Source organism: Ranitomeya imitator, chromosome 3 (genome assembly GCF_032444005.1).
Source record: "Ranitomeya imitator isolate aRanImi1 chromosome 3, aRanImi1.pri, whole genome shotgun sequence".
In the NCBI taxonomy this organism is placed as follows: domain Eukaryota; kingdom Metazoa; phylum Chordata; class Amphibia; order Anura; family Dendrobatidae; genus Ranitomeya; species Ranitomeya imitator.
In genome coordinates, this window is record NC_091284.1 from 726,610,940 (window position 1) to 726,630,731 (window position 19,792).

General features: G+C 45.8%; 1 protein-coding gene across 1 annotated transcript; it reads left to right on the top strand.

The window, feature by feature from the left end:
* Positions 1–909: 909 nt before the first annotated feature.
* Positions 910–19,026, top strand: PFDN5 (prefoldin subunit 5). The gene is made up of 6 exons (XM_069758763.1): positions 910–1,046; positions 8,492–8,594; positions 8,674–8,705; positions 11,790–11,864; positions 12,045–12,150; positions 18,696–19,026. The coding sequence occupies exons 1-6, from the start codon at positions 975–977 to the stop codon at positions 18,764–18,766; spliced, it is 459 nt and encodes a 152-aa protein (XP_069614864.1). The 5' UTR covers positions 910–974; the 3' UTR covers positions 18,767–19,026.
* The last annotated feature ends 766 nt before the right edge of the window (positions 19,027–19,792 follow it).

Below are 19,792 nucleotides of genomic sequence, written 5' to 3' on the forward strand. Positions count from 1 at the left end.
CTTCCCAGCTGCCTCCATAATATACATAGTGAATTCTGATTGTCTAACTTGCTGCACATGCATTTTATTAATTAGTATTCGAAATATCCACATGAATTTATAGTTTTTTTTTGCATTTTTAATAATCAAAATAATCAATATAGACTAGGTTAAATATGAGCTAATGTTCCACGTCACTTTTATTACAGCTATATTGATATTGGGATGTAGTATAATAGTATAATTTATTGAGATGTACCGCTGTGGATTTTTACAGCAACTCTCACTTACCTTGCTGTATATGTCCAGCACTGCGTCGCTCTGAATACTCATCTTGTCATTACATTGTGTGCCCACTAGTTGGCTTTAACATATTATGCCAATCTATCTTATGATGTTTTCTGTAGTTTCTGTGGGTGTCCCTGTAGCAAACATTTGCGTTCTCTCTACTGTGACTGTTGGCTGGTTTCACTCTGTGCTTGTACTAGTTCCTCTACTTTATAACTCATTTTACTGCTTTTTTTAATAAATAATTGCTCAATAAAGATTGTTATATTTTATTATCTGGGTTTCCCTATTTTCCCTTCTTTGGTTACTTTGCTGAAAAAGAAGAAGGACTAAAAGTTGCTGGATGAATCTTCAACAATCGAAATACGCAGACGATACAACATTGATAGCAACAAGCGTAGATGGAATGAAGGACTTATTATGGACTGTCAAGCTGGAAAGCTCAAACATGGGACTGCTACGCAACACAAGAAAAAAGATATTGACTACTGCCAGGTACGACAAGCATACATTTAACAGAAACAAACTGGAAGTTAGAAAGGACTTCAACCTACAGTAGTCACTATCAGGCACCGCCCACTCCTGGCTCCGCCCAGTACACACTGCCCAGTACACACTGCCCACACAACGCAGGCTCTCGGCTTCCGTAGAGAAAGTGCAATCACGTGACCGCTGACGTCACGCCTCCTAGCTCCTCCTCCCCCAAGATGGCGCAGACGGTGAACATCACGGATCTGTCTCTGCAGCAGCTCGAGGGATTGAAAAGTCAGCTGGACCAGGTAGAGGCGCTGCTGCCGAGCGGTGAACGGCCCATGTGGGGGGAGGATGTGCGCTGCATGCTGATACTTCTAGTTCCTCCGGCACGAGTTGTACTATGTCCCTGCATAGCCGCACCCTCTACACATTATACCCCAGCGGTAGTTTGCACCTCCCACCATGCTGAGAGTTGTAGTTCTATAGGGTGTGTGGGTGGCACAGCGACCTGCTGTGCTGCGGAGGAGGCGGCGCCCTCACTTGCAGAGTCTTGTTTCCTAGCGTTGGGCGGTGAGGAGACGAGGAGATCAGGGCAGGAAGGAGGAGCTACAGGGAGGCAGTTATGGGGCGGGGCTTATCTGTACCACGTGCCTCACACCTGGGTGATGGCTGTCAGCAAGTGCAAGACAGTGCCTGAGATACCAAAATATGGTGTATGTAGGGTGTGCGCGGGGAGCGTGCTGCGTATGTGCAAGGTGTGCGCGGGGAGCGTGCTGCGTACGTGCGAGGCGTGCGCGGGGAGCGTGCTGCGTATGTGCAAGGTGTGCGCGGGGAGCGTGCTGCGTATGTGCAAGGTGTGCGCGGGGAGCGTGCTGCGTACGTGCGAGGTGTGCGCGGGGAGCGTGCTGCGTACGTGCGAGGTGTGCGCGGGGAGCGTGCTGCGTACGTGCGAGGTGTGCGCGGGGAGCGTGCTGCGTATGTGCAAGGTGTGCGCGGGGAGCGTGCTGCGTATGTGCAAGGTGTGCGCGGGGAGCGTGCTGCGTACGTGCGAGGTGTGCGCGGGGAGCGTGCTGCGTATGTGCAAGGTGTGCGCGGGGAGCGTGCTGCGTATGTGCAAGGTGTGCGCGGGGAGCGTGCTGCGTACGTGCGAGGTGTGCGCGGGAAGCGTGCTGCGTACGTGCGAGGTGTGCGCGGGGAGCGTGCTGCGTATGTGCAAGGTGTGCGCGGGGAGCGTGCTGCGTATGTGCAAGGTGTGCGCGGGGAGCGTGCTGCGTATGTGCAAGGTGTGCGCGGGGAGCGTGCTGCGTACGTGCAAGGTGGGCGTGGGGGGAGCGTGATGCGTATGTGCAAGGTGCGCACGGGGAGCGTGCTGCGTACGTGCGAGGTGTGCGCGGGAAGCGTGCTGCGTACGTGCGAGGTGTGCGCGGGGAGCGTGCTGCGTACGTGCAAGGTGTGCGCGGGGAGCGTGCTGCGTACGTGCAAGGTGTGCGCGGGGAGCGTGCTGCGTATGTGCAAGGTGTGCGCGGGGAGCGTGCTGCGTATGTGCAAGGTGTGCGCGGGGAGCGTGCTGCGTATGTGCAAGGTGTGCGCGGGGAGCGTGCTGCGTACGTGCGAGGTGTGCGCGGGGAGCGTGCTGCGTACGTGCAAGGTGCGCGTGGGGGGAGCGTGCTGCGTACGTGCAAGGTGCGCGTGGGGGGAGCGTGCTGTGTATGTGCAAGGTGCGCACGGGGAGCGTGCTGCGTACGTGCGGGAAGCGTGCTGCGTACATGCGAGGTGTGCACGGGGAGCGTGCTGCGTACGTGCGAGGTGTGCGCGGGGAGCGTGCTGCGTACGTGCGAGGTGTGCGCGGGGAGCGTGCTGCGTACGTGCGCGGGGAGCGTGCTGCGTACGTGCGCGGGGAGCGTGCTGCGTACGTGCGAGGTGTGCGCGGGGAGCGTGCTGCGTACGTGCAAGGTGCGCGTGGGGGGAGCGTGCTGCGTATGTGCAAGGTGCGCACGGGGAGCGTGCTGCGTACGTGCGCGGGAAGCGTGCTGCGTACGTGCGCGGGGAGCGTGCTGCGTACGTGCGCGGGGAGCGTGCTGCGTACGTGCGAGGTGTGCGCGGGGAGCGTGCTGCGTACGTGCTGCGTACGTGCAAGGTGCGCGTGGGGGGAGCGTGCTGCGTACGTGCAAGGTGCGCACGGGAAGCGTGCTGCGTACGTGCGGGGAGCGTGCTGCGTACGTGCAAGGTGCGCGTGGGGGGAGCGTGCTGCGTACGTGCGAGGTGTGCGCGGGGAGCGTGCTGCGTACGTGCGAGGTGTGCGCGGGGAGCGTGCTGCGTACGTGCAAGGTGCGCGTGGGAGGAGCGTGCTGCGTACGTGCAAGGTGTGCGCGGGGGGCGTGCTGCGTATGTGCGAGGTGTGCGCGGGGAGCGTGCTGCATACGTGCAAGGTGCGCGTGGGGGGAGCGTGCTGCGTACGTGCGAGGTGTGCGCGGGAAGCGTGTTGCGTACGTGCGAGGTGTGCGCGGGGAGCGTGCTGCGTACGTGCAAGGTGCGTGTGGGGGGAGCGTGCTGCGTACGTGTGGGGGGAGCGTGCTGCGTACGTGCGAGGTGTGCGCGGGGAGCGTGCTGCGTACGTGCAAGGTGTGCGCGGGGAGCGTGCTGTGTACGTGCAAGGTGTGCGCGGGGAGCGTGCTGCGTATGTGCAAGGTGTGCGCGGGGAGCGTGCTGCGTAGGTGCAAGGTGCGCGTGGGGGGAGCGTGCTGCGTATGTGCAAGGTGTGCGCGGGGAGCGTGCTGCGTATGTGCGAGGTGTGCGCGGGGAGCGTGCTGCGTACGTGCAAGGTGCGCGTGGGGGGAGCGTGCTGCGTATGTGCGCGGGGAGCGTGCTGCGTACGTGCAAGGTGTGCGCGGGGAGCGTGCTGCGTACGTGCGAGGTGTGCGCGGGGAGCGTGCTGCGTACGTGCAAGGTTCGCGTGGGGGGGAGCGTGCTGCGTACGTGCGAGGTGTGCGTGGGAAGCGTGCTGCGTATGTGCGAGGGGAGCGTGCTGCGTACGTGCAAGGTGCGCGTGGGGGAGCGTGCTGCGTATGTGCGAGGTGTGCATGGGGAGCGTGCTGCGTACGTGCAAGGTGTGCGTGGGGAGCGTGCTGCGTACGTGCGAGGTGTGCGCGGGAAGCGTGCTGCGTACGTGCAAGGTTCGCGTGGGGGGAGCGTGCTGCGTACGTGCGAGGTGTGCGCGGGGAGCGTGCTGCGTACGTGCAAGGTGCGCGCGGGGAGCGTGCCGCTTACGTGCAAGGTGCGCGCGGGGAGCGTGCCATCTACTTGTAATGGCTCCCGGCAGTAGTTTTCCCCCACATATAGGGTATTGGCGTACTCAAGAGAAATTGCACATCAAATTTTGGGGTCCATTTTCTACTGTTATCCTTGTGAAAATAAAAAAAATTGTTCTAAAGTAAAAATGTTGTGAGAAAAGTTTATTTTTTTCCTTCCACATTGCATTAATTCCTGTGAAGCAGATGAAGGATCAATAAACTTCCTGGATATCTTTTTGAGGGGTGCAGTTTTCAGAATGGTGTCACTTTGTCACACAGGACCCTTCAAGTCACTTCAAATGTGATCATTAAAAAAATAAAAATGATAAAGGTTTTGTAAATATTGTTGGAAAAATTAAATTGCTGATGAACTGTGAACCCTTCTGACAAAAACAAATATTTTTCAAAAATAATGCAGATGTAAAGTAGACATGTGGGAAATGTTTCGTAATTATTTTGTGTGACATAACTCTCTGATGTAAGGGCACAAGAATTAAAAAGTTCTAAAATTGCAAAATTTTCTCAGTTTCTGATATTTTCACAAATAAATGCAAGTAATATTGAGCAAATTTTACCACTATCATGAAGTACAATATGTCATGAAAAATCAGTTGTGGGAATCAGTAGGATCCGTTGAAGCGTTCCAGTTATTACTACATAAAGTAACAGTGGTCAGAATTGTAAAATTTGGTGAAAACCTGCTCGGGGGGGGGGGAGGGGTTAAAGGGTTATTGCCATTTGTAGAAGTTGAATAGGTGATTACTTGCTAACTTGATACCCAGTCTGAATTGAGTATTGGCCGGATATGCCCACCACTGCACTATTCATTTTCTATGGGATTGTTTGAGATCGGGTAGGTTATAATATCCAATGATGGGAATAACCCTTTATGGTACAGCTGCTAGAAGCTTTGTTTGTGGTGGTTCCAAGGGATGAGCCCCCACAGATCTGGAATAAGAAGGAAGAGGCTTGCTGATTGCTAATGCTCCCCACGGCTAGTCACTTTTAGTACCGACTCTGCTTGGTTTACCAGCTTTGTCCTGTTACAACAGATTTTCAGAACTGAGTAATAGATGATATTACTGCAGACAAATATACATATTAGTCCAAACAAAAAAAAATGGTCAAGAACACATTCACTATATAGATACACTAACAGCCCAACTGGTATATTAACAAGGCCACAGAATGTTTATGTTCAAAAACTGAAAATTTATTGACAATAAATAGCATAAAAAATGTATTTTACACATAGTAATACAACAGGATGCCTCCAATCCAATAAACCGGTACTGGGTGCGCTGCAGGTATTTTAGCCAAGAATAGTATTAAAAATATATATAAAGAACATTTCCATTTAGTCATGTGACTTCTATCTAATAGCTAAAGATGTATATTTATGCTCTACTGGGCTACTGAGGAAAAAACCCACTGTGCTATGGTGCCAGGACAGCTCTACAACAAGGGCTATGACATGGCCTACATCATTTACCATGAATAAATCTCAATCTAAATTATGGCCGAAGCACCATGTATATACAAGCACCTGGATAATGTACACTCTGTTGTAGTTACACAGGGGAATCCCAGTAGTGACCTAATAAGAAGACATAATTACCCCCGGAAGAAGAATCTTATCGAAACGCGCGTAGGGGTATCGCACCAGTCCTGTGTGTGTGTGTGTGTGTGTGTGTGTGTGTGTGTGTGTGCAGAGGTAATTATGTCTCCTTATTAGGTCACTACTGGGATTCCCCTGTGTAACTACTTCATCAAACAGAGTGTACATTATCCAGGTGCTTGTATATACATGGTGCTTCGGCCATAATTTAGATTGAGATTTATTCATGGTAAATGATGTAGGCCATGTCATAGCCCTTGTTGTAGAGCTGTCCTGGCACCATAGCACAGTGGGTTTTTTCCTCAGTAGCCCAGTAGAGCATAAATATACATCTTTAGCTATTAGATAGAAGTCACATGACTAAATGGAAATGTTCTTTATATATATCTTTAATACTATTCTTGGCTAAAATACCTGCAGCGCACCCAGTACCGGTTTATTGGATTGGAGGCATCCTGTTGTATTACTATGTGTAAAATACATTTTTTATGCTATTTATTGTCAATAAATTTTCAGTTTTTGAACATAAACATTCTGTGGCCTTGTTAATATACCACTTGGGCTGTTAGTGTATCTACTGCAGACAAATGTACAGAAACCCTGTAGGGGAGAACCGTGCTGTAGGGGTGGAAGACATTACTTTCTTCTAATAGTTGATGCAACGTCGCATTCCATCCTGGACACTACACTGTCTTCGGAGTGGAGTACATGTCCAAACCAAGTATTAAAAATATATAATTTTATTAAACTATCTTTAAGCACATAACAAACATATTTCATTAGAACAGCTTATCTTGGATGGAGTACATAGGGAGCTTCTGTGTAACAACTAGGGACACACAAACAGAAAAACGGGACTAAATGGGCCAGCTGACGTCAAAAAGTTAAAGCCCATTGGAGCAATATACTATGGCAAGAAAGTGCATAGTGCAAAAAGTTAAAGTACAAGTCATACAAGCCAAAGATAAGACTGGGGAGAGGGGCTTGGTATGGAAGAGTATGTAACTAAGGGTACCGTCACACTATACGATTTACCTACGATCACGACCAGCGATACGACCTGGCCGTGATCGTAGGTAAATCGTAGTGTGGTCGCTGGGGAGCTGTCACACAGACAGCTTTCCAGCGACCAACGATCCCGAGGTCCCCGGGTAACCAGGGTAAACATCGGGTTACTAAGCGCAGGACCGCGCTTAGTAACCTGATGTTTACCCTGGTTACCAGCGTAAAAAAAACCAAACAGCACATACTTACATTCCGGTGTCTGTCCCTTGCCGTCTGCTTCCCGCACTCACTGACTGGCCGGCCGTAAAGTGAAAGCACAGCACAGCGGTGACGTCACCGCTGTGCTCTGCTTTCACTTTACAGCCGGCAGTCACTGAGTGCGGGAAGCAGACGGCAAGGGACCTGACGGACACCGGAATGTAAGTATGTGCTGTTTGGTTTTTTTTACATTTACGCTGGTAACCAGGGTAAACATCGGGTTACTAAGCGCGGCCCTGCGCTTAGTAACCCGATGTTTACCCTGGTTACAAGCGAACGCATCGCTAGATCGGTGTCACACACACCGATCTAGCGATGCCAGCGGGAGATCCAGCGACGAAAGAAAGTTCCAAACGATCTGCTACGACGTACGATTCTCAGCAGGATCCCTGATCGCTGCTGCGTGTCAGACACAGCGATATCGTAACGATATCGCTGGAACGTCACGAATCGTACCGTTGTAGCGATCGAAATGGCACTGTGTGACGGTACCCTAACTGTCATACTGTAACTGTACCCACCAGCCCAACTACACTGACAGCCCCCCCCCCCCCCCGAGGAAGCCCTATGCAAAACGCGTGTCGGGGCTGTGAGGACCCACACCAGCAGGCCTTATGGGTAAGCAAGCTGCCATCTGAACTCCGTTAGCTGCTAGGGTAGTGTAGTTGGACTGATGGGTACAGTTACAGTTAGGCAGAGAGTTACATACGCTTCCATACCAAGCCCCTCTCCCCAGTCTTATCTTTGGCTTGTATGACTTGTACTTTAACTTTTTGCACTATGCACTTTCTTGCCATAGTATATTGCTTCAATGGGCTTTAACCTTTTGATGTCAGCTGGCCCATTTGGTCCTGTTTTGGTGTTAGTGTGCCCCTAGTTGTTACACAGAAGCTCCCTATGTACTCCATCCAAGATAAGCTGTTCTAATGTTATATGTTTATGTGCTTTAAGATTGTTTAATAAAATTATATATTTTCAATACTTTGTTTGGACATGTACTCCGTGTTTTCTGTAGGAATGATACATTCAGGAGTGTCCTTGATCGTACTGATCTAGTCCCTATATATAGGTATTGGACCTAATTTAGCATTTACTATGCATCAGTGGTTTTAGTTGCTAACTGTATTCGGAGTGAGTCTGCCATCTCTGCCCATGTATGTAGTCAGTAATCGGTGAGCCTCACATGGTGTAACTGAGGACCAGGTGCCTCTTCCAGACTACTGCATTCTTTTTGTGACAAGGTGTCATCATAAGGTGATCCTCAGATGCAAATTCCCCAGGCAGTACCAGTGGGAAGCCACCTTGATAACATAATCTGCTCTAGTGCTGCTGCAAAGATCTCTGCTGGACCACAAGCAATGAAGTCACGACCACCGCTGAGGCCACTGATTGGCTGTAGGGTTAGGGATGTCATTTCTTCCGGTCCGCTGCAGAATCTAGATGTGACATTTCTGGGAGTGGATTCCGGTGGTAATGTTAGCTTCTTGTAGGAGGAAAGCTTTTCAATGGTAATTTAAAGGGGTTGGGAATACCCCTTTAATGCTGCATTTGACCTTATTGATCCTGTTTTCACCTGTAGGAGGTAGAGTTCCTGTCCTCCTCCATTGCTCAGCTGAAAGTGGTGCAGACCAAGTATGTAGAAGCCAAGGAAAGCCTGAGCGTGCTACATAAGAGTAATGAAGGTGGGTGCGGTGCACGTCATAGCCGGACATCGGTTTTGGATATTTATGCTGAATAACATTATACCTTTGTTTTGGACAGGAAAACAAGTGCTTGTACCTCTGACCAATTCTGTATCCTTTTCACTGGTTGACAATAAGAGCTTGAAGGGATGTGTCTGAGACAACTTGTCACACTCCTAGCATCGACAAACCATCTTCCATTGTCAATCAAAAACCCACATACCCGTTCATACCGTAGCTTACGCGTGTCAGTCATGGATTTTTAAGGGGTTAATTAGCTAATCACGATTTATTGGTATAGGAGGTAATCACTATAGTACACGAAAATGGCTTCTGTTTTGTTACTGACAGAAACCAATCTTAGGTCACATTCACATGTTCAGTATTTGGTCAGTATTTTACATCAGTATTTGTAAGCCAAAACCAGGAGTGGGTGAAAAATGCAGAAGTGGTGACGTGTTTCTATTAGCGTGCAGATAGACAGCCATACTTCTCATTCGAGGATCGCATTGGAATCCTCGGACTGACCGTTGACTCTCCTGTCATGAGCATGACAGCTGCATAGAAAAACATCATGCAGCATTCAGGTCAGAAGAGGTACCTGGCCAGCTTGTGCACTGCGATGTGATCCTTGCTCTCGAAATACGACCGTCTGTCTACGCGCTTATAGTTTTCCTCTGATTGTGCCACTCCTGGTTTTGGCTTAAAAATACTGAGATAAAAAACTTGCCAAATACAGAACGTGTGAATGTGAATCTCCTCTGGTATCTCCAGTATGAGATCAGCTAGAGAGGGTGGCCAGCAGTGTGAGCAGCCTCTTCTTACCTTTGGTATCTCCAGCATGAGATCAGCTAGAAAGGGTGGATAGCAGTGTGAGCAGCCTCTTCTTACCTCTGGTATCTCCAGCATGAGATCAGCTAGAAAGGGTGGACAGCAGTGTGAGCAGCCTCTTCTTACCTCTAGTATCTCCAGCATGAGATCAGCTAGAAAGGGTGGACAGCAGTGTGAGCAGCCTCTTCTTACCTCTGGTATCTCCAGTATGAGATCAGCTAGAAAGGGTGGACAGCAGTGTGAGCAGCCTCTTCTTACCTCTGGTATCTCCAGTATGAGATCAGCTAGAAAGGGTGGACAGCAGTGTGAGCAGCCTCTTCTTACCTCTGGTATCTTCAGTATGAGATCAGCTAGAAAGGGTGGACAGCAGTGTGAGCAGCCTCTTCTTACCTCTGGTGTCTTCAGTATGAGATCAGCTAGAAAGGGTGGACAGCAGTGTGAGCAGCCTCTTCTTACCTCTGGTATCTCCAGTATGAGATCAACTAGAAAGGGTGGACAGCAGTGTGAGCAGCCTCTTCTTACCTCTGGTATCTCCAGTATGAGATCAGCTAGAAAGGGTGGACAGCAGTGTGAGCAGCCACTTCTTACCTCAGCACTCACAGGGAGCTCCACATGAAGCACATGTTCCTTAACATGTAGGGAGGAGGGCAGCGCTGCCTTCTTCTCCTATCCTAGAGTCTGGAATGCCTCACTTCTGCCTCAGAGGTGGACAGCTCTGTTGGCATCACATCGATACGTACCTGGCTATTCATTAGAATAGGACACTGGCAACAATTCCGGGTGATCGTGGGTGTGTCATGGATGCGACATGTCCTGCACCACCTGTCTCTGATGCAAAAGTAAGCGGCGTTGGAATATCCCTCCAACATTGTAGCACTGTAACAAGGGGGGGGGGGGTCATTTTAATGTACTATGGTGATATGCGCCTTAGACAAAACTAAGAGTGATTTTCTGATTAATGGTGTTTTGTAATCTCTCTCTGGGTATAGTCTCTAACTGGGTCGCTGTGACCAGTGGGGTACCGCAGGGGTCGGTATTGGGACCTGTTCTCTTCAACATATTCATTAATGATCTGGTAGAAGGTTTACACAGTAAAATATCGATATTTGCAGATGATACAAAACTATGTAAAGCAGTTAATACAAGAGAAGATAGTATTCTGCTACAGATGGATCTGGATAAGTTGGAAACTTGGGCTGAAAGGTGGCAGATGAGGTTTAACAATGATAAATGTAAGGTTATACACATGGGAAGAAGGAATCAATATCACCATTACACACTTAACGGGAAACCACTGGGTAAATCTGACAGGGAGAAGGACTTGGGGATCCTAGTTAATGATAAACTTACCTGGAGCAGCCAGTGCCAGGCAGCAGCTGCCAAGGCAAACAGGATCATGGGGTGCATTAAAAGAGGTCTGGATACACATGATGAGAGCATTATACTACCTCTGTACAAATCCCTAGTTAGACCGCACATGGAGTACTGTGTCCAGTTTTGGGCACCGGTGCTCAGGAAGGATATAATGGAACTAGAGAGAGTACAAAGGAGGGCAACAAAATTAATAAAAGGGATGGGAGAACTACAATACCCAGATAGATTAGCGAAATTAGGATTATTGAGTCTAGAAAAAAGACGACTGTGGGGCGATCTAATAACCATGTATAAGTATATAAGGGGACAATACAAATATCTCGCTGAGGATCTGTTTCTACCAAGGAAGGTGACGGGCACAAGGGGGCATTCTTTGCGTCTGGAGGAGAGAAGGTTTTTCCACCAACATAGAAGAGGATTCTTTACTGTTAGGGCAGTGAGAATCTGGAATTGCTTGCCTGAGGAGGTGGTGATGGCGAACTCAGTCGAGGGGTTCAAGAGAGGCCTGGATGTCTTCCTGGAGCAGAACAATATTGTATCATACAATTATTAGGTTCTGTAGAAGGACGTAGATCTGGGGATTTATTATGATGGAATATAGGCTGAACTGGATGGACAAATGTCTTTTTTCGGCCTAACTATGTTACTATTTTCTAATCTATAATGATTTTCTTTTCTATTCCTGATAAACCCCTTTAAATAGCAAAAAAAAAGTGCTGCTAGTCTATATATATATATATATATATATATATATATATATATATATATATATATATCACTGCAAAATAAATGAGGTCCCCTACCAAAGTAAGTCTTTGGGTGTACCTGCCATGTGTTGCACTGTATACAGTAATCTGCATGCTCTGATTACAGCTACACTATGATTTCAGCTCTGAAGCTGTAACAAAAATATATTTATATATTACATTTATATATTTTAAAAAAAAAACTATCTGTTTGTATATATTTCTTAACCAATGATTCCTGCAGATGTATGTGCCTGGTACACTTAGCGATGTGTCCAATGTGCTCATAGATGTGGGTACTGGGTATTATGCGGAGAAGGTAAGTCATTTCATTCTCTGTAGATTCTGGTGACTGGATATTTGTCAGAGAGCGGACAAGGCCAGGCTGAGATGTTTATCTTCATGTCGGTGAATAGAATATGCCAACATCTCTTGTGCCCTCTGTCTCTTCTGTTTTCTGTGATCTCTTTGTCACATCTTATTTTCAATGTCTGTCCAGACTGCAGATGATGCCAAAGATTTCTTCAAGAGAAAGATTGATTTCCTTACGAAGCAAATTGACAAGATTAAGCCAGCACTACAGGAAAAACATGCCATGAAACAAGGTGATGCCATGTTTTGTATTGTGCTAGGTTAACGAATTCCCTAAAATAGGCTAGACTAGGAATGTGAACATGCTGGCTACATTTGGCAGACAAGAAGGTATCTATATGATGCTGCTGTCCACTAAGGTGCACGTTTAAGGTATGTGCAAACAATCAAAAATTGCTGTGGGTTTGACGCTGTGTACTTATTTCAAGAAATCCCATGTCCGCTATGTTTCCACAGACACCCGCGGACACTGACGTGCTTGCCTTTCCAGACCGCAGCATGTCAATTTCACCCATTTAATGTATTGAACGCAGTGAAATCACACATTTCAGTGAATATATGCATTCAATAGACACAGCGAACATGCGCTGCTACTTCCAGATCGTTGGCACTGAGCCTTTAAAGGGAAGGTGCCACCAGTTTTCTTGTATTTTTTTTTTTTGGTGAAATTAAGCTTAAAATAGTAATTAAAATGTATTAATGCAATGTTTGCACTGTTTGCAAACATTTCTATATGAAAAATATTATATATTTTTCTACAAATATACATATTTACCACTAGGGGGAGCATTTTCCGTTTTAGACCTCAAGCAGCTATAGTAAGATTTACCAGCAGCAAAATTGGGGCAGTAACTGCTGACATCACCATTTCCCTCCCCTTTTGGGTGGTCTAATATCCCTGGGGCAGAATGAAGAGCAGCATCACAGGGCAGCACCATTTTGTGTGTGACTGCCCTGTGACCTGCTATCACCAGCTGTTACTGTATCAGAGGCAAAGCTTGTTTACAGAGGAGCAGAACACAGTGGGCTCAGCAGCATTTTTTGTGAATAACATTCTTGCCATCCCCCTTCCCCCACCTTAATCCCTGTCCTGTCAGCTGCCCTGCTCTCTCTCTCCAGGTGTTACTGCCCTCTCTGCAGGCTGTGAGTGCAGCTTACCAGAGATCACCGGGACTGTGTGTGAGGGGGAGGCAGAGACACAGCAGGAGAAGCACACAGGGCAGCGTGTGAGGAGCAGAGGATGTGTGCCTACTTGGAGTACAGAGGAGCAGTGAGGGCTTCTTCTGTCCTGCAATAGAGAGTAAGTGGAGCTCGGCAGATAGCACAGGGCTATAATAAAATGGCAGCTAGTCACACCTACAGCAGTGAGTTCTGCAGCCCACAGAGGCGTGCCCAGCTCACTGCTAATGCTGCTGCAATGTTACAGATAGGGTCAGCGCCGGTCTATTATCTCCTATGTCCATGGGGTGCCGTAATCTGACACTGATAGTGCCCTGCTACTGCTGCAAAACCAAGATGTCAGCCCCCAGTGCATTCTTTAAACTCATATAACACATGAAATCTGTTTCACATGCATTTCAAACTTGCTTATAGCAGCATGTTATGCTACATTACAGTGATTTATTAATGACCTACAAACGCGGTACCATCCCTTTAAAGGTTCCATAACCACCGCATGGACATGATCCTGTGGGTGAACAATGACAGAACAGTTGTTACGAGATCTGAAACGTGATCTCACTGTGTCTCAAATACATTGCATATACAGGTCCTTCTCAAAAAATTAGCATATAGTGTTAAATTTCATTATTTACCATAATGTAATGATTACAATTAAACTTTCATATATTATAGATTCATTATCCACCAACTGAAATTTGTCAGGTCTTTTATTGTTTTAATACTAATGATTTTGGCATACAACTCCTGATAACCCAAAAAACCTGTCTCAATAAATTAGCATATCAAGAAAAGGTTCTCTAAACGACCTATTACCCTAATCTTCTGAATCAACTAATTAACTCTAAACACATGCAAAAGATACCTGAGGCTTTTATAAACTCCCTGCCTGGTTCATTACTCAAAACCCCCATCATGGGTAAGACTAGCGACCTGACAGATGTCAAGAAGGCCATCATTGACACCCTCAAGCAAGAGGGTAAGACCCAGAAAGAAATTTCTCAACAAATAGGCTGTTCCCAGAGTGCTGTATCAAGGCACCTCAATGGTAAGCCTGTTGGAAGGAAACAATGTGGCAGAAAACGCTGTACAACGAGAAGAGGAGACCGGACCCTGAGGAAGATTGTGGAGAAGGACCGATTCCAGACCTTGGGGAACCTGAGGAAGCAGTGGACTGAGTCTGGTGTGGAAACATCCAGAGCCACCGTGCACAGGCGTGTGCAGGAAATGGGCTACAGGTGCCGCATTCCCCAGGTAAAGCCACTTTTGAGCTACAGAGAAGCAGCACTGGACTGTTGCTAAGTGGTCCCAAGTACTTTTTTCTGATGAAAGCAAATTTTGCATGTCATTCGGAAATCAAGGTGCCAAAGTCTGGAGGAAGACTGGGGAGAAGGAAATGCCAAAATGCCTGAAGTCCAGTGTCAAGTACAGACAGTCAGTGATGGTGTGGGGTGTCATGTCAGCTGCTGGTGTTGGTCCACTGTGTTTCATCAAGGGCAGGGTCAATGCAGCTAGCTATCAGGAGATTTTGGAGCACTTCATGCTTCCATCGGCTGAAATGCTTTATGGAGATGACGATTTCATTTTTCAGCACGACCTGGCACCTGCTCACAGTGCCAAAACCACTGGTAAATGGTTTACTGACCATGGTATTACTGTGCTCAATTGGCCTGCCAACTCTCCTGACCTGAACCCCATAGAGAATCTGTGGGATATTGTGAAGAGAAAGTTGAGAGACGCAAGACCCAACACTCTGGATGAGCTTAAGGCCGCTATTGAAGCATCCTGGGCCTCCATAACATCTCAGCAGTGTCACAGGCTGATTGCCTCCATGCCACGCCGCATTGAAGCAGTCATTTCTGCCAAAGGATTCCCGACCAAGTATTGAGTGCATAACTGAACATTATTATTTGTTGGTTTTTTTGTTTGTTATTAAAAAACACTTTAATTTGATTGGATGGGTGAAATATGCTAATTTATTGAGACAGGTTTTTTGGGTTATCAGGAGTTGTATGCCAAAATCATCAGTATTAAAACAATAAAAGACCTGACAAATTTCAGTTGGTGGATAATGAATCTATAATATATGAAAGTTTAATTGTAATCATTACATTATGGTAAATAATGAAATTTAACACTATATGCTAATTTTTTGAGAAGGACCTGTATCTGTAAATCATATTATTACATACAGTTTTGTGCAAAAGTTGTAGGACAGGTGTGGAAAAACAAGTGCTGCAATGTGATAAATAGAAGCGTTAAAAATAAACTATTAATTTTCTGACTGCTGTGAAATGAAAGTTGTTTGTAATCCCACTCCTCTATTCTCTACTCCTGGCACTTTGTAATCACACACAGCTCCACAGTGAGAGTACTCTGTGATCACATGTCTCATGCAGGAGAAACTGTCTCTAAGCTATTGTGGGGGTGTGTTCTTTATTCCCCTGTGTGTTGCTGCCTGCTTATGATTGGTCAATGTCATACAGGGAGAAGTACAGGTCACCAGTGAAAATTACTAATGCCCACTTGGATTTGAGAAATGTTAACTCATTAGGTGCCAGATAATTTGACTTAATATCTCTGAAACGGAGAGCTGAAATAAAAAAAAAAATGATCTGCTCTGCTCCCATTATTCCATAATGCGTCCAGTTCAACATGAAAAAAATGGTGAAAGGTTCGCTTTAAATGGCTGTGTGAATAGAAGGGGAGTTAAGTGCAGTGTAACCACTGGTAATATTTATTTGTTTTACTCACTTATATGGTGCCATTAATTCCCCAGCGCTTTACAGACATTATCGGCACTGATCCCATTGGGGCTCACAATCTATTTTCCCTATCAGTATGTCTTTGAAGTGTGGAATGAAACCAGAATACCCAGAAGAAACCGTCACAAACACGTGGAGAACATTCAAACTAACGTCTGAGTCACTGTGCTGCCCATTGTTCTGAAATACATCAGTACACTATTTTGGACATGAAGTCCACTTTAAATATTTCAATGTACTTGTTGATTTTAAACGCTGAATTCCAGGTTTGAACAATTTTTTCACAAATGGGCGCTTACCCAGTGCTAATAATTTTGGGGTGAAAAACGGTATTTATTATGTTTGTGGGCATTAAAGGATGTGAGCATTGATAAATCAGATATGCAGATGCTTCTCGCAAAATTAGAATATCATCAAAAAGTTAATTTTTCAGTTCTTCAATACGAAAAGTGAAACTCATATATTATGTAGAGTAATTACAAACAGCGATCTATTTCAAGTATTTTGTTTCTGTTAATGTTGATGATTATGGCTTTCAGCCAGTGAAAACCCAAAAGTCATTATCTCTGTAAATTAGAATACTTTATAACACCAGCTTGAAAAATGATTTTAAAATCTGAAATGTTGGCCTACTGAAATGTTCAGTAAATGCACTCAATACTTGGTCGGGGCTCCTTTTGCATCAATTACTGCATCAATGCGGTGTGGCATGGAGGCGATCAGCCTGTAGCACTGCTGAGGTGTTATGGAAGCCCAGGTTGCTTTGATAGCAGTCTTCAGCTCATCTGCATTGTTGGGTTTCGTGTCTCTCACCTCTTTACAATACCCCATAGATTCTCTGTGGGGTTAAGATCAAGAGAGTTTGCTGACCAATCAAGCACAGTGATACTGTTGTTTTTAAACTAAGTATTGGTACTTTTGGCAGTGTGGACAGGTGCCAAGTCCTGCTGGAGAATGAAATTTCCATCTCCAAAAAGCTTGTCGGCAGAGGGAAGCATGAAATACTCTAAAATTTCCTGGTAGACGGCTGCGCAGACTTTGGTCTTGATAAAACACAGTGGACCTACACCAGCAGATGACATGGCTCCCCAAACCATCACCGATTGTGGAAACGTCACACTAGACCTCAAGCAGCTTGGATTGTGGCCTCTCCACTCTTACTCCAGACTCTGGGACCTTGATTTTCAAATGAAATGCAAAATTTACTTTCATCTGAAAACACCTTGGACCACTGAGCGACAGTCCAGTTCTTTTTCTCCTTGGCCCAGGTAAGTGGCTTCTGGCGTTGTCTGTTGGTCATGAGTGGCTTGACACAAGGAATGCAACACTTGTAGCCCATGTCATGGATATGTCTGTGTGTGGCGGCTCTTGAAGCAATGACTCCAGCAGAAGTCCACGCCTTGTGAATCTCCCCCAAATTTTTGAATGGCCTTTTCTTAACAATCCTTGCAAGAAAAGACAACTCAACAAAGATGGTGGTACCATCCTCAATCATTCATTAAATTTTATTACAAAATCTTATTCATTGTGGTACACTTATCATGGACAAAATCATGGGTCAATCCGTAATATTATAGGGACGAAAACACAAGGAAAAAAACGATCTCTCAACCCAAAGTTATATGAAAATATAGAAATACTTTATTATAAATTTTATGCAACAGGTTAAAAATGGAAAAACCACAGTGCTTATGTGCAGTTACAAACATGGGACGCAACTGTGCTGCAATGACAGTCCTTCAAATATTATATTCAATCATAATGGCTAACATGCCATAAAAAAAACTTTTATATTAATTAGGACATAGTGCCCCCAAAAAGCCTTCAGTGATAGACTATTCTATCATGCACGATACATGGTTATAGTCCATCCTAAAAAAAATGTATGCAACATAGTAGGATCACAATGGATTAACAGACACTCATGCGCCCAGTAATTTTCACATTAGCATACTTTAGGTAGACAGCAGGACAGAAATCTAATAGTCTATCATGCACAATATAGAAATATAGTCTATCCTAAGACATATGCAGACAGATTATATGGCAATAAATAAATCAATACTCATGCAGGGGGCATGACGAAGGTTCTGCCAACACGCGCGTTGGGGAGACGCGTGTGTTGCTGAGTGCCCCCGCCTCCTTACACGGTGACTATGTAAGGTACGCCTACTTGAACATTACCGTACAGATGAGTATTGATTTATTTATTGCGATATTGCCATACATAAATCTGTCTGCATATGTCTTACGATAGACTATAATTCTATATTGTGCATGATAGACTATTAGATTACTGTCCAGCTGTCTTATCTAAAGTATGCTAATGTGAAAATTACTGAGCGCATGAGTGACTATTAATCCATTGTGATCCTACTATGTTGCATACTTTTTAGGATGGACTATTACTATGTATTGTGCATGATAGACTATTATATCACTGAAGGATTTTCTGGGGCACTATGTCCTAATTAATATAATTTTTTTTATGCCTTCTGGACATCTGTCAAGTTAGCAGTCTTCCCCATGATTGTGGAGGCTACTAAAACAGACTAAGGAACCTTTTCAAATGCTTAGGAAGCCTTTGCAAGTGTTTTTGATAATTTTTCTAATTTACTGGGACTTTTGGGTTTATAATCATCAACATTAACAGAAATAAACACTTGAAATAGATCACTCTGTAATGACTCTATATAATATGTGAGTTTCACTTTTTGTATTGAAGAACTGAAATAAATTAACTTTTTGATGATATTCTAATTTTGTGAGAAGCACCTATATTACTATTATTTTTTATGTACAGTTTTTAATCCCATTTATATCTTGCTCTACAGCGGTAATGGAAATGATGAGTATAAAGATCCAGCAGTTGACAGCAGCTCAAGCTGGGACATCCAAGGCCTAGCCCAGTCTACAGAGTGCCCCCTACAGATTCTATTTCCAGAAGATGCTGCAACATCTTCCAGCAGTGAAGGCTGATCACTAGCATCTCTGGTCATATCTGCCAATGCAGTAAACCCCTCCTCCACAGATACCAGCCGAGCATCGCCTCAGAGACTGTGTGACACAGATCTACTGTTTCCTCTATCAAGGGGTTAATTTATTCTTATTTTTTGTTTTCTTTTGTATTTGAACGATATAAAGGCATCCAACAAAAAGAGGCAATTCATGTCTTTATTTATGCTTCAGTGAGTCCGTTAGTCTTTTTTTTGTTGTTGTTTTTTTTGTAGAAAAAAAGTTCATCCTTCAAACATGCCAAGATCACACCCATCCTCAAAAAGCCCTCCCTCGACCCATCCTCAAAAAGCCCTCCCTTGACCCATCCTCTGTGTCTAGCTATCACACGATATCTCTTCTCCCTTATGCCTCAAAATTACTGGAACAACATGTCCATCTTGAACTGTCCTCCCACCTCTCCTCCTGCTCCCTCTTTGACCGGTTACAATCTGGCTCCGACCCCATCACTCAACTGAAACTGCCGTAAGTAAAGTCACCAATGACCTACTAACTGCCAAGAGCAAGCTGTCCTCCTTCTCCTGGACCTGTCTTCTGCCTTTGACACTGTGGACCACTCCCTTCTGCTACAGATTCTCTCATCTCTTGGCATCACAGACTTGGCCCTATCCTGGATCTTGTCATATCTGACAGACCGAACATTCAGTGTCTCCCTCCCCCACACCACCTCCTCACTTTGTCCCTTGTCTGTCGGTGTTCCTCAAGGCTCTGTTCTAGGACCCCTACTCTTCTCCATCTACATTTTCGGCCTGGGACAGCTCATAGAATCCCACGGTATGCAGTATCCTATTTACGCCAATGACACGCAGATCTACCTATCCGGACCTGACCTCACCTCCCTACTTGCCAAAATCCCACACTCTGTCCGCTATCTCGGCCTTCTTTTCTACTCGCTTTCTAAGATTGAACATGAACA

Excerpts from the sequence above, each read along its gene's own strand:
- PFDN5 (XM_069758763.1), top strand. The coding sequence starts at position 975 with ATGGCGCAGACGGTGAACATCACGGATCTGTCTCTGCAGCAGCTCGAG. Across the intron at positions 11,865-12,044 it reads CTGGGTATTATGCGGAGAAG|ACTGCAGATGATGCCAAAGA; the intron begins GTAAGTCATTTC and ends ATGTCTGTCCAG. Across the intron at positions 12,151-18,695 it reads AAAACATGCCATGAAACAAG|CGGTAATGGAAATGATGAGT; the intron begins GTGATGCCATGT and ends CTTGCTCTACAG.